A 27379-nucleotide genomic window follows, 5' to 3' on the forward strand; every position below is an offset into this window, starting at 1 on the left:
TCATTTGGAAACCGTATATTCTTCTTACCTACTTACTGACTCTTAGTGACTAATTATCACAAACCTCCCTCTGACTTGGTCTGTATGAGCCAGCCTACAGTACTGTGGATTACAGGTGCAGGACAGAAAACAAAGCAAGTTATCTCCTTCTGGAAGTGGGTCTTGTCTCATAATAGGTTTCATCGTATGGTATAACTTTAACAATTTTTGGCCTTATGGCAAAGGTTGGTTGTATGTTCATCTCTACACGCGTTCATTAAAGTCTTGTACGCCTACTAGGTGCCATGAACTGATCCAGGCACTGAGGAGCCAGCCATCACCAGGACAGCCAAGGTTCCACTTCCATGCAGCTAATACACCTCTTTAGAGAAGATTCAAATAACCTGAGTCAACTTTGAACGAGACACATCTCACCAGAGGGTACTTTGTTTCATAACTTGTGCTACCACATCTGACCAGAGGGAGCACTTTCATAACTCGCACCAAAGGGGCCATTTGGGAAAAAAATTAAAATTTCATGTATATTAACATGAAAATCTCTTGAAATTTCAGTGTTCCAAAACCTCTGCAAAAGCATATTTTCCAAATAGACCTCCTTGTCTATAGCAGATGAACGTATTTCTAAGCACACATAAAAATGAAGATACATACTCTTGTCCACATGGATGTCCATATGATAGATTTAGTCTATTTCCAAAACTGCATAAAATTCTGCACTACTGTTTAAAAATGCATTGATCGGCATGACCTAAAGGATCACATTTTCTAAGTATTAAAGTAGTATTAGTCACTAACAAACGGTCTGTTCAAGCTAAAAAAGAAAGAAACGATCTCTAGTTCTATATGGCAAATTGTTTTACATACTATCTCTTAAATATTCCAGCTGTGCTGACCAACATAATGTCATATTTAGTCAAAATGCCTTCTTATATTATGGTCATGTTTAGTAAAAGGATCAAATTGTTTCTGAAGTTATAATTTTGGGGGAACACATGAATAATTCTAAACCTTTTCCTTCCCAAATGAGGAATATTATTAAAATTTTTATAGTCCTCCCCAACATTATCTAATAATCATCTGCTGTGTTTTTATTTACCACAGACAAAAACATCAGTATCGGCCACCATAAATAATACTTTTCAGTTATAAATTGATGCCACAGTCAAAGAAAAAAAAAAGCTTATTATTTATTCTCTCAATCGAATGTTTTTTTGTCCTCCCTTACGCCTTCTGAGAGTGTGATTATTCAAAAATGAGAGTTCCGTGCTCAGAAATACCATGCTTCCATTTGTGCTCCTCAAATAATTTCCTGAGCTCCTCCAGATAGGTCTGATACAACTCCTCAGTCTGCTCTGGGGTTGGGTGCTGAGTCTGATGAACAGGGATTGGGGGGCCAACTGCAAAAATAGAGACTACATCACACACGAGAAACCAAAACCACGCCACCACAGACAACTGTCTCTAACAGACAGCTCTGAATCCATTCAGGCCTGCTCGTTCTGATCCCTTCTTTATTTTACTGGCTGCCTGCAGTCATCACACCACCCCAGCTGGTATCAAGTAAAGAATTTTCCTTCTCAGCAGACACTGGACGGTCACTGTCCTGGTGGTTTGGACTTTGACTGAAATGAGCTGCTGTGCTGACTGCAGCTGTGAGGTATGTGAACGGGGCTGGGCGTCCGCGTCACCAGCATTCTCCCTCTGGTACAGCCGAGAGCCAGACCACAGTAGGCTATCGTTGCTGACTATGAAATCCCTTCATCGTGTGGCATCGAGCTTCCACTCTGACTCTTCTTCTGTCTTTCTAAATAACACAATGTGCGTGTGTCTCTGTGTGTATCTTCACAGCTAAAGGTCTGTACTAGAGAAATACACAGTCTTGAGGATTTCACTGTAATCATAAAAAAAAAACTGAAAGTCAATTAAAAGTCTCAATAAAAGAATTATTGGAATGGTCATTTCGATGGAATCCTGGGCAGTAATTTTTTAAAAAATGAGATCATATATACGTGTATACACACATAAAAAAAATAGATGGCTCAAAATGTATTGTTAAGTGAAAAAAAGAAAGCTATAGGAATGATACAGTATAATCCCACTTATGAAAAACAAAACAAAAACCTTCTATGTCTAGACTTAGAAAGAGAGTCTAGAAAGTCTAGAAAGAGGGATAACAAACTGGTAACAGTGGTTACCTCTAGGGAAGGAGGTAGGAATGGGGAACTTTCACTTTATCTGTATTATGGGAATTTTCTAAGGGAATATATTTACCCTTTACCCGTATAACAACAAATCCAATTAATAAAAACAAATCCGGCAACTTCTATTTGTATTTTAAATGGCATTTAATACAATAAATAACGTTTCTCTCACTTGTCTCATATGTTGGCATCCTCTCTGCTATTCACTTTGCCCCCTGCTGGTCTGGTGCTGCTACTGAATGTCGTTGTCAGGTGCCCTCGAGTCGGCTCTGACTCATAGCTACCCTATGTACAACACAAAGAAACACTGCCGGGTCCTGGGCCATCCTGGCAATCATTACTATGTTTGAGCCGATTGTTGCAGCCACTGTGCCAATCCATCTCCTTGAAGATCTTTCTGTTTTTCGCTGACCCTCTACTTTACCAAGCATGACGTCCTTCTCCAGGGACTGGTCCCTCCTGATAACTTACCTAAAGCACAAGAGAGGAAATTTCACCTCACCATCTGCAGAGCATTCTGGCTGTACTTCTTCTGAGACAGATTTGTTCGTTCTTCCGGCAGTCCATGGTGTTTTCAATATTCTTTGCCAACACCATAATTCAAAGACGTCAATTCTTCTTGGTTCCTCCTTATCCACTGTCTGGCTTTCCCATGCATATGAGGCAATTGAAAATACTATGGCTTGGGTCAGACACACCTTAGTCTTCAAAGTGACGTCTTTGCTTTTTAACACTTTAAAGAGGTCTTTTGCAGCAGATTTGCCCATTGCAACAGTCAATTTATTTCTTGACTGCCGCTTCCATGGGCGTTCATTGCGGGTCCTAGCAAAATAGAATTCTTGACAACCTCAATATTTCTTCTGTTTATCATGGTGTTGCTTATTCGTCCAGTTGTGAGGATTTTTGTTTTCTTTATGTTGAGGTGTAATCCACACTGAAGGCTATAGTCTTTGATCTTCATCAGTAAGTGCTTCAAGCCCTCTTCACTTTCAGCAAGCAAGGTTGTGTCACCTGCATGTCACAGCTTGTTAATAAGTCTTTCTCCAATTCTGCTACCACATTCTTCATATAGGGATTATTTGCTCAGCATACAGACTGAATGAGCACGGTGAAAGGATATAACCCTGATGTACACCTTTTCTGATTTTAAACTACTCAGTATCCCCTTATTCTGTTTAAACAACTGTCTCTTGGTCTATATACAGGTTCTGCATACGCACAATTAAGTGGTCTGGAATTCCTACTCTTTGCAATGTTATCCATAATTTGTTATGATCCACACAGTCGAATGCCTTTGCGTAGTCAAACACAGGTAAACATCTTTCTGGTATTCTCTGCTTCCAGCCAAGATCCATCTGACATCAGCAGTGATACCCCTGGTTCCACAGCCTCTTCTGGATTTCTCACAGTTCCCTGTCAGTGTACTGCTGCAACCATTTTTTAATTACTTTCAGCAAAATTTTACTTGCATGTGATATTAATGATATTGTTTGATAATTTCCACATTCCATTGGATCACCTTTCTTTGGAATGGGCCCTTATACAGATCTCTTCGGCTGGCCAGGTAGCTGTCTTCCAAATTTCTTGGCATAGACAAGTGAGCGCTTCCATCGTTGCAACAGCAACTCCGGGTGGTTTCAAATCGCCAATGTTTCGGTTAGCAGACAAGTGCTTAACAATTTGTACCATCCAGGGTCTTTTCAAATAATACAATCAACAACAAAAAATTACAATATGCACTAGTATATCCATCAATTCCTGGAGCCTTGTCTTTCGCCAATGCCTTCAGTGCAGCTTGGACTTCTTCCTTCAGTATCATCAGTTCCTGATCATATGTTACCTCCTGAAATGGATGAATGTCAGCCAATTCTCTTTGGTACAGTAACTGTGTATTTCTTCCGTCTTTTGATGCTTCCTGTGTTGTTCAACTTTTTGCCCATAGAATCCTTCAATATTGCAACTTGAGGATTGAATTTTTTCTTCAATTCTTCCAGCTTGAGAAATGCTGAGCGTGCTCTTCCCTTTTGGTTTTCTAACTCCAGGTCTTTGCCCTTTTCGTTGTAATACTTTGTCTCCTCAAGTCGCCCTTCGAAATGTTCTGTTCAGCTCTTTTACTTCATTTCTTCTATTCACTAATGAACGAAGGCCAGGCAAGTTGTAGGATGACATCAAGGACTTCATACATGAAGAAAGCAAAAGGTCATTAAGAAGACAGGAAAGAAAGAAAATACCAAAATCAATGGCAGAAGAGACTCTGAAATTTGCTCTTGAATGTAGAGTAGCTAAAGTAAACAGTTCTGTACTGAGTTACTGAAAATCAGAATACTTCTGAGAAGAGTCCCTGGAGCCCTAGAAAACCAGAAGTTACTCTTTCCACAAAAAGAGTTTTTACTACTAAAGAGAAGAAAAAATGTTTACAACATAAGACTAGATTAGATGCAAGCTGCTGCATAATTCTTTTTAAACCGCAAGGGGAAAAACAGCTTCATCAGGCTGCTCTTGGAAACAGCACTTCTTTTTTTATAATTTTATAATTTTTATTGTGCTTTAAGTGAAAGTTTACAAATCAAGTCAGTCTCTCACACAAAAACCCATATACACCTTGCTAAAAAAAAAAAAATTTTTTTTTTTTTTACACATTCCCAATTACTCTCCCCTTAATGAGACAGCCCGCTCTCTCCCTCCACTCTTTCTTTTCGTGTCCATTTCGCCAGCTTCTAACCCCCTCCACCCTCTCATCTCCCCTCCAGGCAGGAGATAACAACATAGTCTCAAGCGTCCACCTGATCCAAGAAGCTCACTCCTCACCAGCATCCCTCTCCAACCCATTGTCCAGTCCAATCCATGTCTGAAGAGTTGGCTTCAGGAATGGTTCCTGTCCTGGGCCAACAGAAGGTCTGGGGGCCATGACCACCGGGGTCCTTCTAGTCTCAGTCAGACCATTAAGTCTGGTCTTATGAGAATTTGGGGTCTGCATCCCACTGCTCTCCTGCTCCCTTAGGGGTTCTCTGTTGTGTTACCTGTCAGGGCAGTCATCAGCTATAGCCGGACACCATCTAGTTCTTCTGGTCTCAGGATGATGCAGACTCTGGTTCATGTGGCCCTTTCTGTCTCTTGGGCTTCTCATCACCTTGTGTCCTTGGTGTTCTTCATTCTCCTTTGATCCAGGTGGGTTGAGACCAATTGATGCATCTTAGATGGCTGCTTGCTAGCATTTAAGAACCCAGATGCCACTCTTCAAGGTGGGATGCAGAATGTTTTCTTAATAGATTTTATTATGCCAATTGGCTTAGATGTCCCCCTGAAACCATGGTCCCCAGACCCCTGCCCCTGCTATGCTGGCCTTCAAAGCATTCAGTTTATTCAGGAAACTTCTTTGCTTTTGGTTTAGTCCAATTGTGCTGACCTCCCCTGTATTGTGTGCTGTCTTTCCCTTCACCTAAAATAGTTCTTATCTACTATCTAATTAGAGACTACCCATCTCCCCCCCTCCCACCCTCCCCGCCTCGAAACCACAAAAGAATGTTTTCTTCTCAGTTTAAACTATTTCTCAAGTTCTTATAATAGTGGTCTTATACAATATTTGTCCCTTTGCAACTGACTAATTTCACTCACCATAATGCCTTCCAGCTTCCCCCATGTTATGAAATGTTTCACAGATTCCTCACTGTTCTTTATCAATGCCTAGTATTCCATTGCGTGAATATACCATAATTTATTTATCCATTCATCTGTTGATGGGCACCTTGGTTGCTTCCATCTTTTTCCTATTGTAAATAGTGCTGCCATAACATGGGTGTGCATATATCTGTTCGTGTAAAGGCTCTTATTTCTCTAGGATATATTCCAAGGAGTGGGATTGCTGGATCCTATGGTAGTTCTATTTCTAGCTTTTTAATGAAGCACCAAATCGATTTCCAAAGTGGTTGTACCATTTGACATTCCCACCAGCAGTATGTAAGTGTTCCAATCTCTCCACAGCCTCTCCAACATTTATTCTTTTGTGTTTTTTGGATTAATGCCAGCCTTGTTGGAGAGAAATGAAATCTCATTGTAGTTTTAATCTGCATTTCTCTAATGGCTAATGATTGTGAACATTTCCTCATATATCTGTTAGCTACCTGAATGTCTTCTTTAGTGAAGTGTCTATTCATATCTTTTGCCCATTTTTTAATTGGGTTATTTGTCTTTTTGCAGCTGAGTTTTTGCAGTAACGTGTAGATTTTAGAGATCGGGCGCTGATCAGAAATGTCATAGCTAAAAACTTTTTCCCAGTCTGTAGGTGGTCTTTTTACTCTTTTGGTGAAGTCTTTGGATGAGCATAGGTGTTTGATTTTTAGGAGCTCCCAGTTATCTAGTTTTCCTTCTACATTCTTTATAACATTTTATATACTGTTTATGCCATGTATTAGGGCTCCTAACTTTGTCCCTATTTTTTCTTCCATGATCTTTACCGTTTTAGATTTTATATTTAGGTCTTTGATCCATTTTGAGTTAGTTTTTGTGCATGGAGTGAGGTATGGGTCTTGTTTTCATTTTTTTGCAGATGGATATCCAGTTATACCAGCACCATTTGTTAAAAAGACTGTCTTTTCCCCATTTAAATGTTTTGGGGCCTTTGTCAAATATCAACTGCTCATATGTGGATGGATTTATGCCTGGATTCTCAATTCTGTTCCATTGGTCCATGTATCTGTTGTTGTACCAGTACCAGGCTGTTTTGACTACTGTGGTGGTATAATAGGTTCTAAGATCAGGTAAAGTAAGGCCTCCCACTTTGTTCTTCTTTTTCAGTAATGCCTTATTTATCCAGGGCCTCTTTCCCTTTCATATGAAGTTGGTGATTTGTTTCTCCGTCTCATTAAAGAATGTGATTGGGATTTGGGTTGGAATTGCATTAAATGTATAGATCGCTTTTGGTAGAACAGACATCTTTATAATGTTGAGTCTTCCTATCCACAAGCAAGGTATGTTCTTCCACTTATCTAAGTCTCTTTCGGATTCTTGCAGAAGTGTACTGTAGTTTTCTTTGTATAAGTCTTTTACAACTCTGGTAAGATTTATTCCTAAGTATTTTATCTTCTTGGGGGCTACTGTAAATGGCATTGATTTGGTGATTTCCTGTTTGATGTTCTTTTTGTTGGTGTAGAGGAATTCAACTGATTTTTGTATGTTTATCTTGTATCCCGATACTCTGCTGAACTCTTCTATTAGTTTCAGTAGTTTTCTGGAGGATTCCTTAGGGTTTTCTGTGTATAAGATCATGTCATCTGCAAATGAGATACTTTTACTTCTTCCTTGCCAGTCTGGATGCCCTTTATTTCTTTGTCTAGCCTAATTGCTCTGGCTAGGACTTCCAGCACAATGTTGAATAAGAGCAGTGATAAAGGGCATCCTTGCCTGGTTCCTGATCTCAGTGGGAATGTTTTCAGGCTGTCTCCATTTAGGGTGATGTTGGCTGTTGGCTTTGTATAAATGCCTTTTATTATGTTGAGGAATTTTCATTCTATTCCTATTTTGCTGAGAGTTTTTATCACGAATGAGTGTTGAACTTTGTCAAATGCCTTTTCTGCATCAATTGATAAAATTATGTGATTCTTGTCTTTTGTTTTATTTATGTGGTGGATTACATTAATTGTTTTTCTAATGTTGGACCATCCCTGCATACCTGATATGAATCCCACTTGGTCATGGTGAATTATTTTTTTGATATGTTGTTGAATTCTACTAGCTAGAATTTTGTTGAAGATTTTTGCATCTACATTCATGAGAGATACAGGTCTATAATTTTCTTTTCTTGTGGTATCTTTACCTGGTTTTAGTATCAGGGATATGGTGGCTTCATAGAATGAGTTTGGTATTATTCCGTCCTTTTCTATGCTCTGAAACACCTTTAGTAGTAGTGGTGTAAACTCTTCTCTGAAAGTTTGGTAGAAGTGAAGCCATCTGGACCAGGGCTGTTTTTTGTTGGGAGTTTTTTGATTACCTTTTCAATCTCTTCTTTTGTTATGGGTCTATTTAGGTGTTCTACCACTGTTTGTGTTAGTTTAGGTAGGTAGTGTGTTTCTAGGAATTCATCCATTTCTTCTAGGTTTTCAAATTTGTTTGAGTATAGTTTTTCACAGTAATCTGATATGATTCTTATAATTTCAGTTGGGTCTGTTGTAATATCGCCCATCTCATTTCTTATTTGGGCTATTTGTTTCCTCTCCTGTTTTTCTTTTGTCAGTTTGGCCAGTGGTTTATCAATTTTGTTGATTTTTTCAAAAAAACAGCTTTTGGTCTTGTTAATTCTTTCGATTGTTTTTCTGTTTTCTATTTCTACTCTGTCCCATAGGGTCGCTATAAGTTGGAATCGACTTGACGGCACTCGGTTTGTTTTTTTGTTTTTTTTCATTTAGTTCAGCTCTAATTTTTATTATTTGTTTTCTTCTGGTGCCTGTGGGTTTCTTTTGTTGCTCTCTATTTGTTTGAGTTGTAGGGATAATTCTTTGATTTTGGCCCTTTCTTCTTTTTGGATGTGTGCATTTATTGATATAAATTGGCCTCTGAGCACCGCTTTTGCTGTGTCCCAAAGGTTCTGATAGGAAGCGTTTTCATTCTCATTGGATTCTCTGAATTTCTTATTCCATCCTTAGTGTCTTCTATAATCCAGTCTTTTTTGAGCAGGGTATTGTTCAGTTTCCAAGTCTTTGATTTCTTTTCCCTGCTTTTCCTGTTATTGATTTCCACTTTTATGGCCTTATGGTCAGAAAAGATGCTTTGTAATATTTCAGTGTTTTGGATTCTGCTAAGGCTTGCTTTATGACCTAATATGTGGTCTATTCTAGAGAATGTTCCATTTGCACTAGAAAAGAAAGTATACCTGGTTGCTGTTGGGTGGAGTGTTCTGTAGATGTCAACAAGGTCAAGTTGGTTGATTATAGCAATTAGATCTTCCGTGTCTTTATTGAGCTTCGTTCTGGATGTCCTGTCTGTCCTTCACTGAAAGTGGTGTGTTGAAGTCTCCTACTATTATTGTGGAGCTGTCTCTCTCACTTTTCAATGCTGATAGAGTTCCTTTTGTGTATCTTGCAGCCCTGTCATTTGGTGCGTAAATATTTAATATGGTTATATCTTCTTGGTGTATTGTCCCTTTAATCATTATATAGTGTCCTTCCTTATCCTTTCTGATGGATTTAACTTTAAAGTCTATTTTGTCAGAAATTAATATTGCCACTCCTGCTCTTTTTTGATTGTTGTTTGCTTGATGTATTTTTTTCTATCCTTTCAGTTTTAGTTTGTGTCTCTAAGTATGCAGCATATAGACGGATCTTGTTTTTTAATCCATTCTGCCACTCTCTCTTTATTGGTGCATTTAGTCCCTTTACATTCAGGGTAATTATGGATAGGTATGAATTTAGTGCTATCATGTCTTTTTTTGTTGTTGTTGACAGATTCTTCTTCCCACTTGATTTTATGTGCTGAGTAGGTTTTCTTTACATGTTATCCTTTCCTCATATTTGTTGTTGTTGATTTTGTTTCGCTGAGTCTGTATTTTTCCTTGTATTTTATTTTGGTGAGTAGGATAGGTTGTCTCCTTTGTGGTTACCTTATTATTTACCCCTATTTTCCTAAATTTAAAACTTTTATTTCTCTGTATCACCGTATCTTCCTCTCCATATGGAAGGTGTATGATTACATTTCTTAGTCCCTCTTTATTATTTTAATGTTGTGTTCTTTTGTATAATAACATTGCTGTTACCCTGTTTTGGGCTTTTTCTTTCTTTCTTTTTTTTAATAATCTTGCTTTTTTTTTTTTTTGGATTTCCCTGTCTGGCTTGACTTCTGGTTGCTCTGCCTAGTGTTCTAGTCTTGGGTTGATACCTATATTATTGATTTTCTAACCAAAGAACTCCCTTTAGTATTTCTTGTAGTTTTGGTTTGGTTTTTACCAAATCCCTCAACTTGTGTTTATCTGGAAATGTCTTAATTTCACGTTCATACTTAAGAGACAGTTTTCCTGGATATATGATTCTTGGCAGGCAATTTTTTTCCTTCAATTTTTTAAATATGTCATCCCTTTGTCTTCTTGCCTGCATGGTTTCTGCCAAGTAGTCCGAGCTTATTCCTATTGGCTCTCCTTTGTAGGTGACTTTTCATTTATCCCTTGCTGGGAAACAGCACTTCTTGCCCTGGAAAAATCAGCCAGTGCCTACTTGCCATGGTGGAGTCATCAGGAACCACAGCTTCTGTTTATGTTTTGCTGCTTTTGACCACTGGCACTCTCAATTGTTGCCTTTTCCAAGTTCCATCCAACAATTCAGGATTGGTTATATATGAATTCTGCACTCAGTAAGCTTGCTCTAATTTCTATTGTGCTGTGCTGCATTTACCTAAGATGAGGAATGAGCAGCTTCCGACCCATGTGTGTCAGAGTCGAACTGTGCTCCATAGGGTTTTCAATGGTTGTAATCTTTCAGAAGTAGATCTTCAGGCCTTTCTTCTTAGGCAACTCTGGGTGGTTTCCAGTTGGCAAGCATTTGGTTAGCAGGTGAGTGCTTAACCATTTGCACCACCCAGGATCCTTGCAAATAATGCAATATGCACTTGTATCCTAGATTCACCAAATTTTAACATTTTACATCACTGGGTTTCTCTCATTTTTTTTATTTTTGTAGAATCATTTGAAAGTAAGTTATAGACATCAAGTCTAAATATTTCAGCATGTGTTATCACTTAAGAATAAGGACTGTTTTACAGAACTGCAACACCATCATCATACCCACAATGTTTAACATTTATATAAAAAATTATTTTATACCTACTCATTTACTGACTATCTCATTATCCAACATTTCACATTTGCCACAAAAGTAAAAACTCTGCTATCTATTTTGCACATTAATGATGTATGTCTAGCGGTAACAAATGCCAAGGTCGAGGTGAGAGTAATGCAGACTATGGTGGTTAAGGTATGTGTATCAACTTGTCCAGACCATGATTCTCAGTGGTTTGGCAGTTATGTAATAATTTGGCAGTTATATAATGATGTAATCTGGCAGTTATGTAATGTTGTAGTCATCCTCCATTTTGTGATCTGTTGTGGTCATCCTCCATTTTCACATAACGCCAATTTTTGCATAATGACCTGGTCTTTGGAACCTAACCACGTTGATAAGTGAGGGGTGGGTGTGTATTTAATTTATATTCAAACTTTACGAATTGTCCCAATAATACCCTTTACAGCTGCTCTTCCCGTAATCCCTGACAGCTGCTGTATGTCTGTAAGTAGCCTTTCCTTTTTCTGTCTTTCATGACACTTATTTTTTAATAGTCCAAGCCAGTTGTTTTTTTACAGTGTTCCACAATCAGGATTTGTCTGATTACTTCATGATTTGGTTCAGATTAACATTTTGGCAAGAATACTTACACAGGGAAATTGGAACACATTTGAATGCTCTCAACAATGGGATTGGGACAGGCTTCTGCTCTGTATAACAGCCAACGTTCAACTATCATTTGGAGTTTATGGAGTGCTTTCCTACTTTTCATATCATTTAATCCCCAGAATAACCCTGAGAGAAGATAAAATCCAAAAAAAAAACCCATTGCTGTAGAGCCAATTCCAACTGATAGCAACTATACAGAACAGGATAGAGCTGCCCCACAGGGTTTCCAAGATTGTAATCTTTGTGGAAATAGACTGCCACATCTTTCTCCAGCAGAGCAGCTGGTAGGTTTGAACCGTCAACCCTTCAGTTAGCAGCCCAGCACTTAGCCACTGCTCCACCAGGGCTCCTTTGAGAGAAGATAGGACAATTATTATTTCTCCTCTTTACAGCTGTAAAATCTGAGGGTCAGCGAACATAAATGAAACATCTGAAGTTACTCAGGCCTCAAGCCAACGCCACCACCTTCGAAACATCTGGCTGATGCATAATGAATGCCTTCTGAATGTCAATATGAATTTGTAAGTGTGGCTGGCACATGAACATTAGCCATTATTGGTCATGCTGGGCCTACAGTTGGACAGAACCAATTTCTTTTTGTTGTCATTGTAAAAATACATAGAATTCAACATTTGCCAATTCAACATTTTTCAGGTGTACAACTTAGTGATATAAAAACCAATTTCCTGATGGCATTGCTTATATTTCCTCAATGTTACTTTAAGAATAAAAATGGAATCAACACTTCTGTGACATCCATAATCAGAAAATAGGTTCAGGAGTTAATAGAAAGTCAGAGAGAGTCTTGAGGAGAGAGGAGATGGGATTGGAGCCCTTCTGTGCTACATGCAAACATCATTGATTAGCCCATCTGGGTATTTATAATTCAAAGTAATCTAATATTGGGAGAAGAGAAAGTTCTTCTTCAGAACTGGATGCCAACTAATAAATGTTGAAGAAATGCTAGACTTAGAAAATCACCAATTTGCAACCACAACTATAATAACTGATTTGAGCAAAAATTATCAATGGGTATTAAAGCCACTGAGTGGACCGAAGCAATTTTCCCTTATTCTGAATCTTTCAGAGAAGCACACTGGGCGGACATGAGCAAAACCCACAGGTGTACTTCTCTAGGATTTACAACTAACTCAGATTCAGTAATTTCCATTTGACTCTTGGCCAATTAATTATTCTGTCAGTAACCAGGCTGTATCAAATGTCAAGCCACTTTTTTAAAAACGCTTAGTCCAACCAGAGGATAACTGTAACCACTTAACTCAACAGAATACACTTTCAACATTTACAAGTTAGTTCATGTGTGCATGAGTTTCTTTTAGATTCTTAGTTTCTTAAATAATGTCTTACAATTTTCTTTATATGCCCCAAAATACCAACTATAGTACTTGGCACGTAAGAGATCAAAATGATTAATACTGTCCCAAAGAAATGTGGCCAGCTTATTTTAAAAAGTACAATTGCAAACTTAAACTTGTTATTCCTATGATAGGAAATAATCATCAGTCTGCTAACATTCCATCTAGCTAAAGACAGCATTTAAAAATAACATTGCGTGACTGCATATGAAATTCAAAGCTCTTATAACCCGACAATAGTAAAATCCTACTCTAGTGAAATAGACCTAAAATATATATATACACATATACATATATATATAACCATACTTGAATTTCATTAATCTATGGTGAAAACATTACTTCCAGTTTCATATAAAGTGTTTAAAACCCAAAAAACCAAACCCATTGCCATCGAGTAGATTCCGACTCATAGCAACCCTATACAGTGTATAAAAAAAAAAAAAAAAAAGTATAGTTTTGGCTAATTATGTTATTGACACTTTCTCATTTTCAGCTCAGCAGTCCCTTCGACCTGTTAATTTCTTTGTTCCTCAGTCTTCTTTAACATGTTTGTCACCCTCTTTCCCCACCTCAATCTCCCCAAACATACAACTTTTTAAAATAAAACTAGGCTATATTAACCCAGTGCCGTCGATTCGATTCGGACTCATATTGTTAGACTACATATATGTAGTACATAGGGTCGCTACAAGTCAGGACTGACTAGAAAAAGAACAACATAAATATAGCTAGTCTGCAGATGATGGATACTAAAAACATCTTTTGAAACTGACGCTCATGTGAATTGAATACGATGGCGAGGTCTGTTATACAGAGCTTTTCTTCTATTAGTAGACTTTGATATTAACTTATTCATCAAAGAATTTTTATGTTATAACCTACTGGTACAGAAAAATAGATTTATTGCAGGCAATTAGAAACTTAGTTTTTAAAAGCGGATTCTACCTCTAGCTCAGTAGCAGTATTCTTGAAAACAGTCAATATCCATCCAAATGGAAAATGTAGTTATTTCATAAATAAAAGGTATACTCTAAATGAAGCTTAAATAACATCCATAGGATTTTTTTTTCAGTTGTCTTCCTCGTATTTCGAAATCAAAAAAGAAAGCAATTTAAAACCTCTTTTAATACTTCTTCGTAACCCTCCACAGAACATTGATTAGACACTAGACATGAATGTTGGCTAACTCCAAACACTTGTTGATATTTCAGTTCCTCACAACTGCTGCAAACAGGGAAACAGCACCAACTTCTAATGAAAATCTCTCATACATTTCTTTTTTTTAAATTGCACTTTAAGAGAAAGTTTACAGTTCAAGTTCGTTTCTCATACAAAAATTTATACACACATTGTTATGTGTCCCTAGTTGCTCCCCCTATAAGGTGACAGTACACTCCTTCTTTCCACCCTGCATTTCCCATGTCCATTCAACCAGCTCCTGTCTTTCTGCCTTCTCATCTCGCCTCCAGACAGGAGCTGCCCATTTAGTCTCACGTATCTACTTGCACTAAGAAGCACACTCTTCGCAAGTATCATTTTATATCTTATAGTCCAGTCTGGTCTAATCTTTGTCTGAAGAGTTGGCTTCTGGAATGGTTTTAGTTCTGGGCTAACAGAGAGTCCTGGGGCCGTGTCTTCTGGGGTCCCTCCAGTCTCAGTCAGACCATTAAGTCTGGTCTTTTTACTAGAATTTGAGTTCTGCACCCCACTTTTCTCCTGCCCATCAGAGACTCTCTGTTGAGTTCCCTGTCATGGCAGTGATGGGTAATAGTCGGGCACCATCTAGCTCTTCTGGTCTCGGGCTGATGGAGTCTCTGGTTTATGTGGCCCTTTCTGTCTCTTGGGCTCATACTTTCCTTGTGTCTTTGGTGCTCTTCATTCTCCTTTGTTCCAGGTGGTTTGGGTCATTCTCCTTTGTTCCAGGTGGGTAGGGACCAACTGATGCATCTTAGATGGCTGCTTACTAGCTTTTAAGACCCCAGATGCCACTCACCAAAGTGGGATGCAGAACATTTTCTTAATCAACTTTGTTATGCCAATTGACCTAGATGTCCCCTGAAACCATGGTGCCCTATAGGATTATTATTTTAGGAAGTTCTTATTCAAAGCCACTTCTCCTACACTGGCACTTCAGTCATTAATAATAAACATTGCTCAGCTGATCAATAAGATAATATTTTTACTCATTTTAACGAGCCTTTAATTTTCAGTGTACACTATAACTTTTAGGTTATACCAACAGTGTGGGTAGGTTTCATACAGGGTATGAAGCCAAAATTGTACTGACAAATTCCTCTTGCATAAAACAGTGGCAAAGCAAACCTCCTGATACACTGCAGTTTCTCCCGTAAATTTCAAAGTCATGAGCCTTCAGGGTTGTTTACTTGTTTAAATAGCTCATTTTCACCAAAAGAAAACACTGGGACCAAATAGTCACTGCAAATAACAAAGGGTAAAAATTTGAATTTTAGATGAAAAGGACTTAATATTTCAGTCTGTCCAGCTGACTTTTGCAACTAAAAACCAGTTGCCATGAAGCTGATCCTGACTCATGGTGATGCCACGTGTGTTAGAGTAGAGCTGACTGTGCTCCATAGAGTTTTCGATGGCTGATTTTTCATAAGTAGACCACCAAGCCTTTCTTCCAAGGCTTCTCTGGGTGGACTTGAACCTCCGACCTTTTGGTTAGCAGCCAAGTGTGTTAACTGTTTGCACCAGCCAGGGACTCCAAGTCTCTTTATATCAATAACTTCATGTTACCTACATTGAAACGGCCGTGTTCTTGAAATCTTTTGGACAGTACTTCAACAGTCTAGCCATTTACAGAATTTTATTCTATACAAAATCAAGGTTCCAGGAAGTTTCTTTTTCAGTTATAGCTTCGGCCATTGTTAATTTGGCTACTTTGGCTGGTAGGTCGTATTCCATTCCCTAAAAATGTACATACCTACTTATATTTTAAGATTGATTTGGGTAAGTCTGTCTTTAAGGGCTAGAAAAATTATTTACCTCTTTTTGTTCATTTAATAATGTCATAACTTCCCTGATCCAGGGAATAAAATGAAAAGCTACTTACCCATGGGTCAAAGCCATTTTAACAAATCCTTTTTGCTGGCGGATGAACACAGTGACATTTCCAGGATGTGCATTCAATGATTCTTTTGCACCCCCAAGGACAATGGCTGAAATGTTTCTACCTCCCTCTTTGCTCAGCACATAAGACACACTTTTCTTGGAAACTGAGACTGGCCCGTAGTGAACAAAACAAAAGTTACCCTCTCGGGAAAAAAAAAAAATTACATTTACTTTTTTCATAATGTTCTATGGCATCAGCAAACATCAAAGAAAATTTCCTACCCTGTTTACATTTGGAATGCTTGGTAAGATTATAACTTCTACACAGCTAAATCTTTCGTAATGTATTCCATTCATAAGATCTAACATTTGGCAGGTATGGGATTAGGTCTTTAAAACGTGAAGCACCGCATTTTAAAGGTTTGGGATTATCAAATGTCACCAGACCATTGCTAGGTCCACTGTTATGTTTGGGCATGTTGAGCTAGGTTCAACTCAGCAGAACCCCATTCACACTGCATTCCAAGTCAAAGGTTTCCCCTGGAGTTGCTCCATGCATAACCTGCTTGGTCATATGTGGTGGCCTTGATCATCACCACGGTCAGTTTTTGCTCAGAACTGAAAAGTATATCCTTCAAGAAGCTGCAGTGGATCTTCTAAAAACATAATGGCCTGTTTTCAGATATTCTATATAGATTCTTGTTTTCCAAACCTGGATTCATAATATAAATGGCTTTAAATATTTCAGACATTTGACAAACAACCTAGATCATTTGCACATCTCTATACAGTTCTGAAAAATGTCTAGTCTGACTTTGGTAAGTTGTTCATTTAAGACAGCTGCATAGTTGTCTAGTCTTTGTATTAGGCTTTCCCACGTAAAAATAACTTTAAAGAGTCTTTTTCTGATTATAAATTTAGGGACTCTTAGTGGAAAATATAAATAATAAAGATGAAAACACAAACCACTCATGATCTACATTTCAGAGATAATTGTTTTTTAATGTCTTGTTATGTTTCCCTCCACTCTCGATTTTATCTATTTTTTTTAGTTATAACAGAATGTGTTAGACTGCTGTAAGTGCATTACACATTTCATCTTTCAGAGAAAATTATGTAGTTTGTGGGCTTCTATTACTGGGGGAATTTTAGAACGATGATAGGATTCTGAATCACTCTCTTTTGGGAAGAGGCAGAGGGTGGTGAGTCAGAGGGAAGAGGATCTGAGCCAAGATAGGTTTGAACTTTCATTGACTTCAAGGCATGGTCATCCTCTCTGCTCCATGTCAGCAGAGTGACAGGTGGAGGCATCTCTTCCACAGGAAAGAGCCTCGGTGGATTTCTAGCCACCTGGCTCTCCTGGCTTGCCTCCTACCCCTTTGGTCACTTTTTCTGTTTCCTCTTCAGGCTCCCTGTCTTCAAGTCACCCTTGTATTTGCTATTTCCCAGCATTCCTTCATTGTATCTCTTGTCCTCTAACCTCATCCACACCCATGGATTCAACCATCACTTGTGTGTGCTGAGTTCTCTCAAATCCATCTGCTGCAGGCCCACATCTCTAAGTGCCCAATGGACACCTGAAACTGGATGTCTCAACGTCACCTCAAACTCCATGTTTCTAAACTCACTTCATTAAATTCTCCCTCAAAGTTGTTCACCGTCCAACATTACCTATCAAGGTGACTGAGGCCATCATCTATTCAGTCACCCAAGTCAGAAACATAGGCTCTTCTTAAATTTATTCCTCTTAGTCACTGCATTGACTGGCTTACTCATCCGTTCATCCAAAAGCATTTATTGATCATCTGCTACAGACGAAATACAGTAGCTGCCTTCATGAGTCTAAATGAATCATTAAGTCTTACTGACCTGTCCAAACATTTCTTCATATTGATCCCTTCTTCTATGCTTCACTATCATGGCAATGTTTTACTTTAGCCCTTATCATCTCTCCCAAGAACATGGCAATGGGCCTGTTCCACCATCACAGATTCAATGTTTACCTCCCTCCAACCTGTTTCCACGCTGCAGCCTGAATGATCTAACACACAAAATCCAATTGGGCTCCTCCTTTATTAAAAATTTCTCACATGTTCCCTGCTGCTTACCCAGAGGATGAAATCTAAATTCCTTCGCACGGTACATAAGGCTGTTGTGATGTGATCCCTGCTACCTGCCCAGCCTTAATGAGTAAACAAAAGAGGCTATAAGTTTCAAAACATACAGTCTGCTCTGGCTGATACCTGGTTAGCATAAAAAAAAAAAAAAAACCAAATCTGTTGCCGTCAAGTTGATTCCGACTCATAGTAACCCTATAGAACTGAACAGAACTGCCCCACAAGGATTCCAAGGAGCAGATGGTGATTCAAACTGCTGACTTTCTGGTTAGCAGCCGAGCTCTTCACTACTGTGCCACCAGGGCTGCTTGGTGAGTATAAAAACCAAAAACCAAACCCACTGCCGTCGAGTCAATTCCAACTCATAGCGACCCTATGGACAGAGTAGAACTGCCCCATAGAGTTTCCAAGGAGCGCCTGGCGGATTTGAACTGCTGAACTCTTGGTTAGCAGCCATAGCACTTAACCACTACACCATCAGGGTTTCCTTGGTGAGTATAAAAAAAAAAAAAAGAGTATAGACATACCAAAATAGTCCAAGAGGAATGGGTTGGAGGTGGGATTCCCGAGGACTTACAGCCAGAGAGAAAGGCATTGCTGATTCAGCGGTAGAATTCTCATCTTCCACGAGGGAGAACCGGCTTGGATTTCCAGCCAGTGTACCTCGTGTGCAGCTACCACCTGTCTGTCAGTGGACACTTGCGTGCTACCCTGATGCTGAACAGGTTTCAGTGGAGCTTCCGGACTAAGATGGGCTAGAAAGAAAGGCTTGGTAATCTACTTCTGAAAATCAGCCGATGAAAACCCTATGGATCACAACGGTCCAATCTACAAAGGATCATGGGGATGGGACAGAATCAGGGAGCATTTCATTCCATTTTGTATGCGGTCACCACGAATCAGGGGCTGACTCAACAGGAGGTAACATCATAGCTATAAAAACTTCTTGGGTAAAAGCTAAACAAACAACATTCAGCAAAGGTTCTCTAAAACCCCACTGATTCTTCACTACACGAGATCTAGTTATGTCTGTCTGTCCTTCATATCCAGAGAGGCAGCCACTGGGGCAGACACAGAGTAGATGGGCAGGCTTGAACCAGGAGTTGTCCAGGGAAGTTGGTTCTGGAAATGATTGAGAAACCTCTACATTTAGAGACAAGGACAGCCTAAACCTCCACTGGATATTTGGATATTTTTATTCAGCTGTTGGAAACCGTGGTGGTGTATGGTTAAGAGCTATGGCTGCTAACCAAAAGCTCAGCCATTCGAATCTACCAGGTGCTCCTCAGAAATCCTGTGGGGCAGTTCTATTCTGTCCTATAGGGTCACTTATGAGCAGGAGTTGACTCGATAGCAACGGGTTTTTTATTTAGCTTTTAGGACATTTAAGGTTGTAGTAAAGGAAGGGATTTCATGATGTTATAAACCAATGATTACAGATAAGTTTCATCTCAAGTGACAACTCTAGTAAACTGCAGTGGCTGTGGGAGTGCTATGGAAGAAAATTCTAAGACTGATTTTTTTTTTTGTCTCTGGCATGCCCATGGGAGAGGGGCATACAGACATCTCTTAAACCACGAATTTGTCACTCTTGCTCTCAGCTACAATATTCAAATTCACCTTTAGCTATACTTTGAATTAACAAACCAAAAAACTAAGCCCGTTGCCATTGAGTCGATTCCGACTCATAGCAACCCTATAGGACAGAGTAGAACTGCCCTGTAGGGTTTCCAAAGAGTGGCTTGTGGATTTGAACTGCTGACCTTTTGGTTAGCATCCAAGCTCTTAACCACCGCACCACCAGGGCTCAAATTAACAAACAGTATATGCAATGGGTTTTTTTTGTGTGTGTGTGGGGGGGGGGGGTGTATACTGTAAATGGAGCCCTAGTGACACAATGGTTAAGAGCTCAGATGTTAACCAAAATGTCAGCAGTTCAAACCCACCAGCCGCTCCGCGGCAGCAAAGACCTGGTGATCTACTCTTGTAAGATTGTAGCCTAGGAAACTCTATGGAGCAGTTCTACTCTGTCCTATCGTGTTGTTATGGGTCAGAATCGACTCGATGGCACACAATAATGTAAATGTATTTCTGTGTTTTTGAAATTTTCCTTTAATTTTCTTCCTTTTGAAAAACTCTAACCCAATGTCTGCATAAAACAACAGAGAGGGGATTTTTTTCCCTTTATAGCAGTTTGGGGGTTTTAGTGCGCCCTCTATAGGTCAGATAGAGTGACAGTGCAGACTGGACTCCAGAACCCAGGGCTATATGAGTGAACTTCCACAAACAGAATATGAGAACCCAGCTATGGATCCTGATTCTTTCATGCTTAGTCATTTCCTAACAGCTACCTAGCGATAACAGAGACTTGAGAAATTAATAGGAAGAACAAAAACCTGGAAGACCACGAAATATTCTATTCCTGAATATGCCATTTATTGATCCTGACATTATAATTTTTTTAAGAGAGTGTACTATTCTTCATATCCAAGAAATGCAAGGACAATAATAAGTTACCTACACAATGCTCATAAACATAAAACAATCCATAAGTTATTACAGTTCATGGTTCATCCATAAGCTGATCAACTTGGAAAACTAAACAAATTGAGCCTCTGAAGTACAAATGAGAGCTACCAACACAAGCTATACACATCCATAAAAGTATCTTTAAAACATTTTGGCTTAATTTTATCTTGGAATTGATAGAATTACGGTTTCACTAATCAAAGAGTCTTCCATTGGCTGACAGCAGCATAGCAAAAAGAACCCCTGTTCCTGAACCAAGTTATAGTTAATCTGGAAATAAAAAGATAGCCAAGTTGAGTAGGTTTAGTTTCTATCATTGTCATTACTTCAAGACACATTAGAGGACATTCTCTTTCTCTATTATTCACAAAAGCATGCCAAGGGCCTCTCCTAAGGTGTGATGTGCCATTTACTTGACCCATGATTCTTCCTTTCACATCTGGATACAAGAAACGCATTCAGTCATTTTTTTTTTTTAATGCAACAAATATTTACTGAGCTTAGGTGTGTCTCAGGCACTGTGCTAGATGCTTGAGATGGAACAGAAGAAGAGGCATAGGCTGCGTCCTCCCAGCACTTACAGTCCAATGGAAGAGGTATGAAATATCCAGACAGCATAGGAAATACTAGATAGGGATAAGGACACAAGGTTTTGCCCTAAGAGACTGTAAACCTGACTGGGTTTGGGAGGGGACATTCTGCATGCTCCTGCCACCCTCAATCACTGCAGTCATCTGCCTTCACTTCCCAATACTCATCAGATATTCTCGGAAGAAAGGACAACAGAGCCAAAAGGGGAGCATATGAAAACATGCAGTAAAGCCAGGAAACAGCTCCTTGAGGTCCGAATGGTTTGCACAGAAATTTCCAAAGGCTCCAGCAACCAGTACTCCATGGGGGTGAAATCCAAATATGTAGTTGTGACTTGGATCCAAATCCCAAGTTTTGATGAGCTACAGTGCATTTATATTGAGATAAAAAATGACATATTCTCTTATCAGTTTCCAAAGAGAAATGAAAGGACTCAGCATTAGTTCTTATGTCAAGAGAAAACAGAGAGCAGGACTCTTTTCATTTCTCTAGGCTGGAGATGTTTCCAAATCTCCAAACTATCTCCTGAGCTCAGAGTCCTTTTGTCAATTTAACTTAGAGTCCGTTTAGCAACTTGGGCCAAATTGTACGCTTTCACCCTCTAAAAAGGAACAAGCTGGAAAACAGGCAATGAAAACAAATCCCCATTCTTCTCCCAGCTCAAATCAATATCCCATAAAACAATGCCACTCACATGAATTGGAAAATAGTCCTTAAAGTAGCCCCAAACGGCCCAGCTTCTGATCCACTGGGCTCTCCTGCTTCCTAGCTCCGGAGTACACCAGTCAAAGTAAAGCCATTGTCAAGTAAGGGACCTGAAGGAACCAACAGGTGTGTATGATCAGGATCACGAGGGTTCCAATGCACTCCTGTGCTGTAAGAAAACAAAAAACACCTCGTGAAATCAAGGTCCGTTAGTATCTGCTCATTGTATTACACAATGGATGGCCCACGGGAGGGCGATTTATACATACAGGGGATATTGAACTGAGCCTCAGTTCCAGTGTGGTAATTGTCATCAACTGAATTATGTCCCCCCAAAATATAAGTCAACTTGGTTAGGCCATGATTTCCAGTATTGTGTGAGTGTCCTCCATTTTGTGATCTAATTGTTGGATGTGTTGTAAATCCTAATCTCTAGCTGTGGTTAACGAGGCAGGATTAGGTCATGTTAAAGAGGATTAGGGTGGGGTGCAACACACTTACTCAAATCACAGTCCTGATCTGATGTAAGAGCGGGGGTTTTGCTGGGGTGTGGCCTGCATCACCTTTTATCTTACAAAAGATAAAGGAGAAAGAAGCAAGCAAAGAGAGAGGGACCTTTTCCCACCAAGAGAGAGAAAAAAAAACCAAACCAAACCCAGTGTCATCGAGTTGATTCCGACTCATAGCAACCATATAGGACAGAGTAGAACTGCCCCGTAGAGTTTCCAAGGAGTGCCTGGCGGATTTGAACTGCCAACCCTTTGGTTAGCAGCCATAGCACTTAATTACTACACCACCAGAGGGAAAAGCAGAGTGAACTCTTTGGACCCAGGGTCCCTATGCTGAGAAACTCATAGACCAGGGGAAGATTGATGCCAAGAACCTTCCCCCAGAGCTGACGGACAGAGAAAGTCTTCCCCTCGAGCTGGCACCCTGAATTTGGACTTCTAGCCTCCTAAACTATGAGAGAATAAATTTCTGTTTGTTAAAGCCATCCACCTGTGGTATTTCTGTTACAGCAGCACTAGATAACTAAGACCGTAATACAACAATAAACAAATGACATAATATTTATTAGATGTTTACCATATGCCAAGCATCGTATTGTGTGCTCTGCCTGAATATTCTCATTTAACATTCATTATAGCCTTAGTACTTAGCAGCCTTAGCGGTTCAGTGGCAGAATTCTCACCTTCCATGCAGGAGACCCGGGTTCATTTCTTGGCCGATGGACCTCACGTGCAGCCACCACCCAGCTGTCAGCAGAAACTTGTGTGTTGCTGTGATACTGAACAACTTTCAGCAGAGCTTCCATTTCAGACTAGGAAGAAAGACCTGGTGATCTACATCTGAAGATCAGTCAATGAAAACCTTATGGATCACAATAGTCCAGTCCGTAACCCATCACGGGGATGGCACAGGACTGGGCAGTGTTTTGCTCTGTTGCGCACGGGGTCGCCACGAGTCCGGGGTCAACTCAACGGCAGCTAACAACAAACTTAGTACCAATAAAAAATAGCCATAGTAATTTATCCCTTCTTTAGAGAACAGAAAATGGACGCGGAGAGAGGTTAATTAAATTGCCCAAACGATACCGTATGTACATGGCCGATCTGTCTGACTTCAGCCTCCTTAGCCATGACCATACTCTACCTCCCCCATTGTGATATACGGAGGGACATCCTTGACTGAGGGGATGTACAGAATTTCCTACTACAGGTGCTCACCTTGACTGAGCAGCCATCACTCGTATGCCTATGAAGAGGGCACCTTCTGGCCACAAACTTCATTTCCAGGAACTCTGTTGACAGAGATTGAAACAGCACAGGAAGGACTCTAGATCTTAGGTCATGTGCCACTTCTTGCACCATTTCAGAGCGACAGAGCAATTCTAATTGCTTATGCACCTAATAACTAAGCTTCGAAATACACAAAGCAAAAATTGAAAAAACGTGAGTGGGAGTTACCAGAGTGCTTACCTTAGTGTGATTATGTTAAGCTAAGCTATACATGGTTTTAAACCTGTGCTGTGTTATAATAAAAATTATTTTTAAAAAGAGAAATATGTCAACGAGAGAGAGAATGTATGCAAAGATACAGTCTAGCAATAATAAGTGCTCAAGTGCCAGCTATTACTACTACTTTAGGGAGTTCCATCGCCTGTCTCTTCCATTATCTGCTGCCAAGTCCAACCTGGTGCTGACTTCAGTCGCCACGCTCCTTTCCATTCCTTATCAACTTTGTTAAAAAATGATCCATTAAGGTAACTGAGCAATGGTGGCTCAATTTATTATTGTTCTCTCTGTGTGTGTTTTAAACCAAGAACAGGACATGTATTTAAATTTCTAGTAATACCTAAATTAATGACTTTCCCATTGTGGATTTAACCAAAGCAGACAATTGAACCTATTCAAAGCATTGACTTGTTGCTCCTTCCAGGGTTTTTAAACAAAGGTTAACAGAGAGGGGTGTTTCGTTCCATCTGGAACCGCCAAGCTTCCAAGAGTTCAGAAGCAAGGCCAAAAGCATGCCCTCTACCCTCATGTATGCCAAGGTCATTCCATGTTGCTTCACCTGCTTCCTACCACCCAGGTTAGAGGACTGACAACTTATCATCATTGGTTAATTTTTTGCTGATTTACTAAAATGTACAAAAATGTACAAGAAACATAGTTAGGCCTCATTCTTCTTTACTTAAAGCCAGATCAGGTTGAGCTAAGGCGGACTAGGGAAGGGAAGTACAACAGTTGAGAGGTGACCATCGCCCAGTCACTCTACACAGGCAATCACCTTTACTCCTCCCCACAACCCTCAAGACATGTATTACTGTCCCTACTTTTCACTTGGAGACACTGAGGCACAGGAATTTTGAGGGCCCAAAGGGCTTAAGCCTGGTTCTGCCTAATCCCTAAGCCCATGCCCTTTAATTAAAAAAAAAAAACACACCATCCTTCAGCTAATGGTAACAACCCCAGTAATTTACGAGTAGTTATTGCAAGTGCATAAGCAGATTCATAAGAATCAGGTAGATGGAAGAGTCGCTTTTCCTTACTACAAAGATGGAGAGACTGAGACCAAACGCAAACTGACTTAATTTGACAGAGTGAGCCAAGGGCAGATCCAGAAAAAAAGTCTCCAAGCTACTGATTCAATGTTCCACTAACCCAATCACATGTACTCTATATAGCTTTATCTTTCCCTTAGATACACATTTCTATGGCTTGCAATTATTACAAGAACATATTTCCATATGACTTGTGTGAGCAGATAAGCCAATAAGAAAGTGCAACTGAAAAACATGAGTCAGGCCTACCTTGTAAACTCCTGGTGGGCAGACACTAAACCTCTCCTTGATGCCTCTCTTTGTCTTTCTGCCTCCACTCTGCTTTGTGGGTATTGAGAGTCATTAATATTCAATCTTAGCCCAGTTCCTTTGCATATCTTTTTAACATTCATTATATGTTTTGTATATATAATGGTTAAGACTTGGGTCTGGAACTAGACTGCCAATGTTGGACTCTGCCACTGAGTATAGCTGCCTGACCTTGGGCAAGTCCCTTTACCATCTGAGCCTCAATTCCCTCATCTGTGAAATGGGCTAATGACAGCATGTGTCTCCAAGGACTGCTGGGGGAATAAATGACATAAGGAATGCCACACTGCCTGGCACAAAGCAAGCACTCAATGTAAGCTATTGTTATAATACATACATTTATTATTATACGTTTGTAAATTCAAAAAGTAGAAGGAGACAAAATATCAGCTCTATCCTTGTCACCCATCAATAACTAATATAAAGTTTTCCTTTTCATCTTTTTTCTCCTATGAACAGGTTTTTTTTTTTTTTTTTTTTTAACATAGACGATCATACAGTTTTTATTCTGTATTTTATCACCTGCAATTACATCACTTTAGCAGTGTGGTATTATAAGTTTGGCATTATATCACCTTCATAAACATTTCTCTTGGTGGTAAATGTGTACATAACGAAATATTTGGCAATTCAACATTCTTCACATGTACAATTTAGTGGCATTACTTGTATTCATCATGTTGTACAACCATCACCATTACCCGTTTCCAAATTTTCCATTATTCTTAACAAAAGCTCCGTGTTTCCAAGCAGTGAGTCCCCTTTTCCCCCTCCCTCCCACCCAGCCCTGGTAACCACTAATAACCTTAGGTCTGCATACAGTTGCCTCTTCTAGATACTTCATATAAGTGGAATCGTACAATGTATGCCCTTTGGTAGCTGACTTATTTCACTCAGCATTATGGTAAATGTTATTTTTTAAGGCCTGATCAATACTCCATTGACTGACAGTGTAATTCAACCATTCATTTTTGAACGATTTGGGCTTCTAACAAATCTTCTCTGTTAAACGTAACCCCTTTTGCAGTGAACCCTTTTGTATATAACATTTTCCCCACATTTTAATTTGCTACCACAGGACAGTAAGTGAAATATGGAGCCCTGGTGACACAGTGGTTAAGAGATTGGCTGCTAACCAAAAGGGCAGCAGTTCGAATCTACCAGCTGCTCCTTGGAAGCCCTATGAGGCAGTTATACTCTGTCCTACAGGGTTGCTATGAGTCGGAATCAACTTGACAGCAGTGGGTTTAAGCACACACACTGATACCTTGGTATCCAGAAGAGTTGTTCTAAAACTCCCACTCTACACATTGCATAGATTCTTTTCATATTTCACATCATAAACGGCACCAAGATAGTTTTTTAACCGCTTGATTCTAAATTGGAGCTAAAGAAGAGGACATTACAAAACTAGGTGACTAGTTCACCTCTGTTTTCTGTTTTTATCTCATTAAGCAACCCAAGGTAATTCAAGTCTTCTGAATTAGAGGCCAAAGGGGAAGAGGAAGATGCAAAGGCCTACTCCAGTACATTGTCCAGTTCTCAGAACTGATGTTGATACCTTTTAAGTTTGTCTAAATTCACAAACCAAGTTGTACTGAAGGCTCGAATTTCAGCTGGCTTTACTTTTTTTTTTTTTTTACTTAGGCATGGAGCCCTGGTGGCACAGTGGTTAAGAGCTTGGCTGCTAGCCAAAAGGTCAGCAGTTCAAATCCACCAGCTGCTCCTTGGAAACCCTACGGGGCAGTTCTACTCTGTCCCATAGGGTCACTATGAGTCAGAATTGACTCAACGGTGAGTTTGGTTTTGGTTTAACTAGTAAAGAATGTCTGCCTTAAACATTGTGCTCTTTAAGATCTATCTACATGGGATCGAACTGACAAAAGCAACTCGAAAGATTAAATAGGAATCTTAGGGGTAGTGAGTTTATATTAATGGGGAAGGAACACCTTGGAATGAGAGGGTGAGAACAGTTGCA

General features: G+C 39.6%; 1 protein-coding gene across 1 annotated transcript in view; it reads right to left on the minus strand.

Annotated features, from left to right (window-relative positions):
* Positions 1-1002: 1002 nt before the first annotated feature.
* Positions 1003-27379, minus strand: part of MOGAT1 (monoacylglycerol O-acyltransferase 1) — a 43180-nt gene continuing 16803 nt past the window's right edge. The window contains 6 exon segments of the mRNA XM_003405882.4: positions 1003-1397; positions 15248-15447; positions 16088-16266; positions 21485-21685; positions 22018-22125; positions 22127-22197. Of these exon segments, the coding sequence (XP_003405930.4) occupies positions 1243-1397; positions 15248-15447; positions 16088-16266; positions 21485-21685; positions 22018-22125; positions 22127-22197 (914 nt within the window). The 3' untranslated portion in view covers positions 1003-1242.

This window comes from Loxodonta africana, chromosome 6 (assembly GCF_030014295.1).
Source record: "Loxodonta africana isolate mLoxAfr1 chromosome 6, mLoxAfr1.hap2, whole genome shotgun sequence".
Lineage (NCBI taxonomy): Eukaryota > Metazoa > Chordata > Mammalia > Proboscidea > Elephantidae > Loxodonta > Loxodonta africana.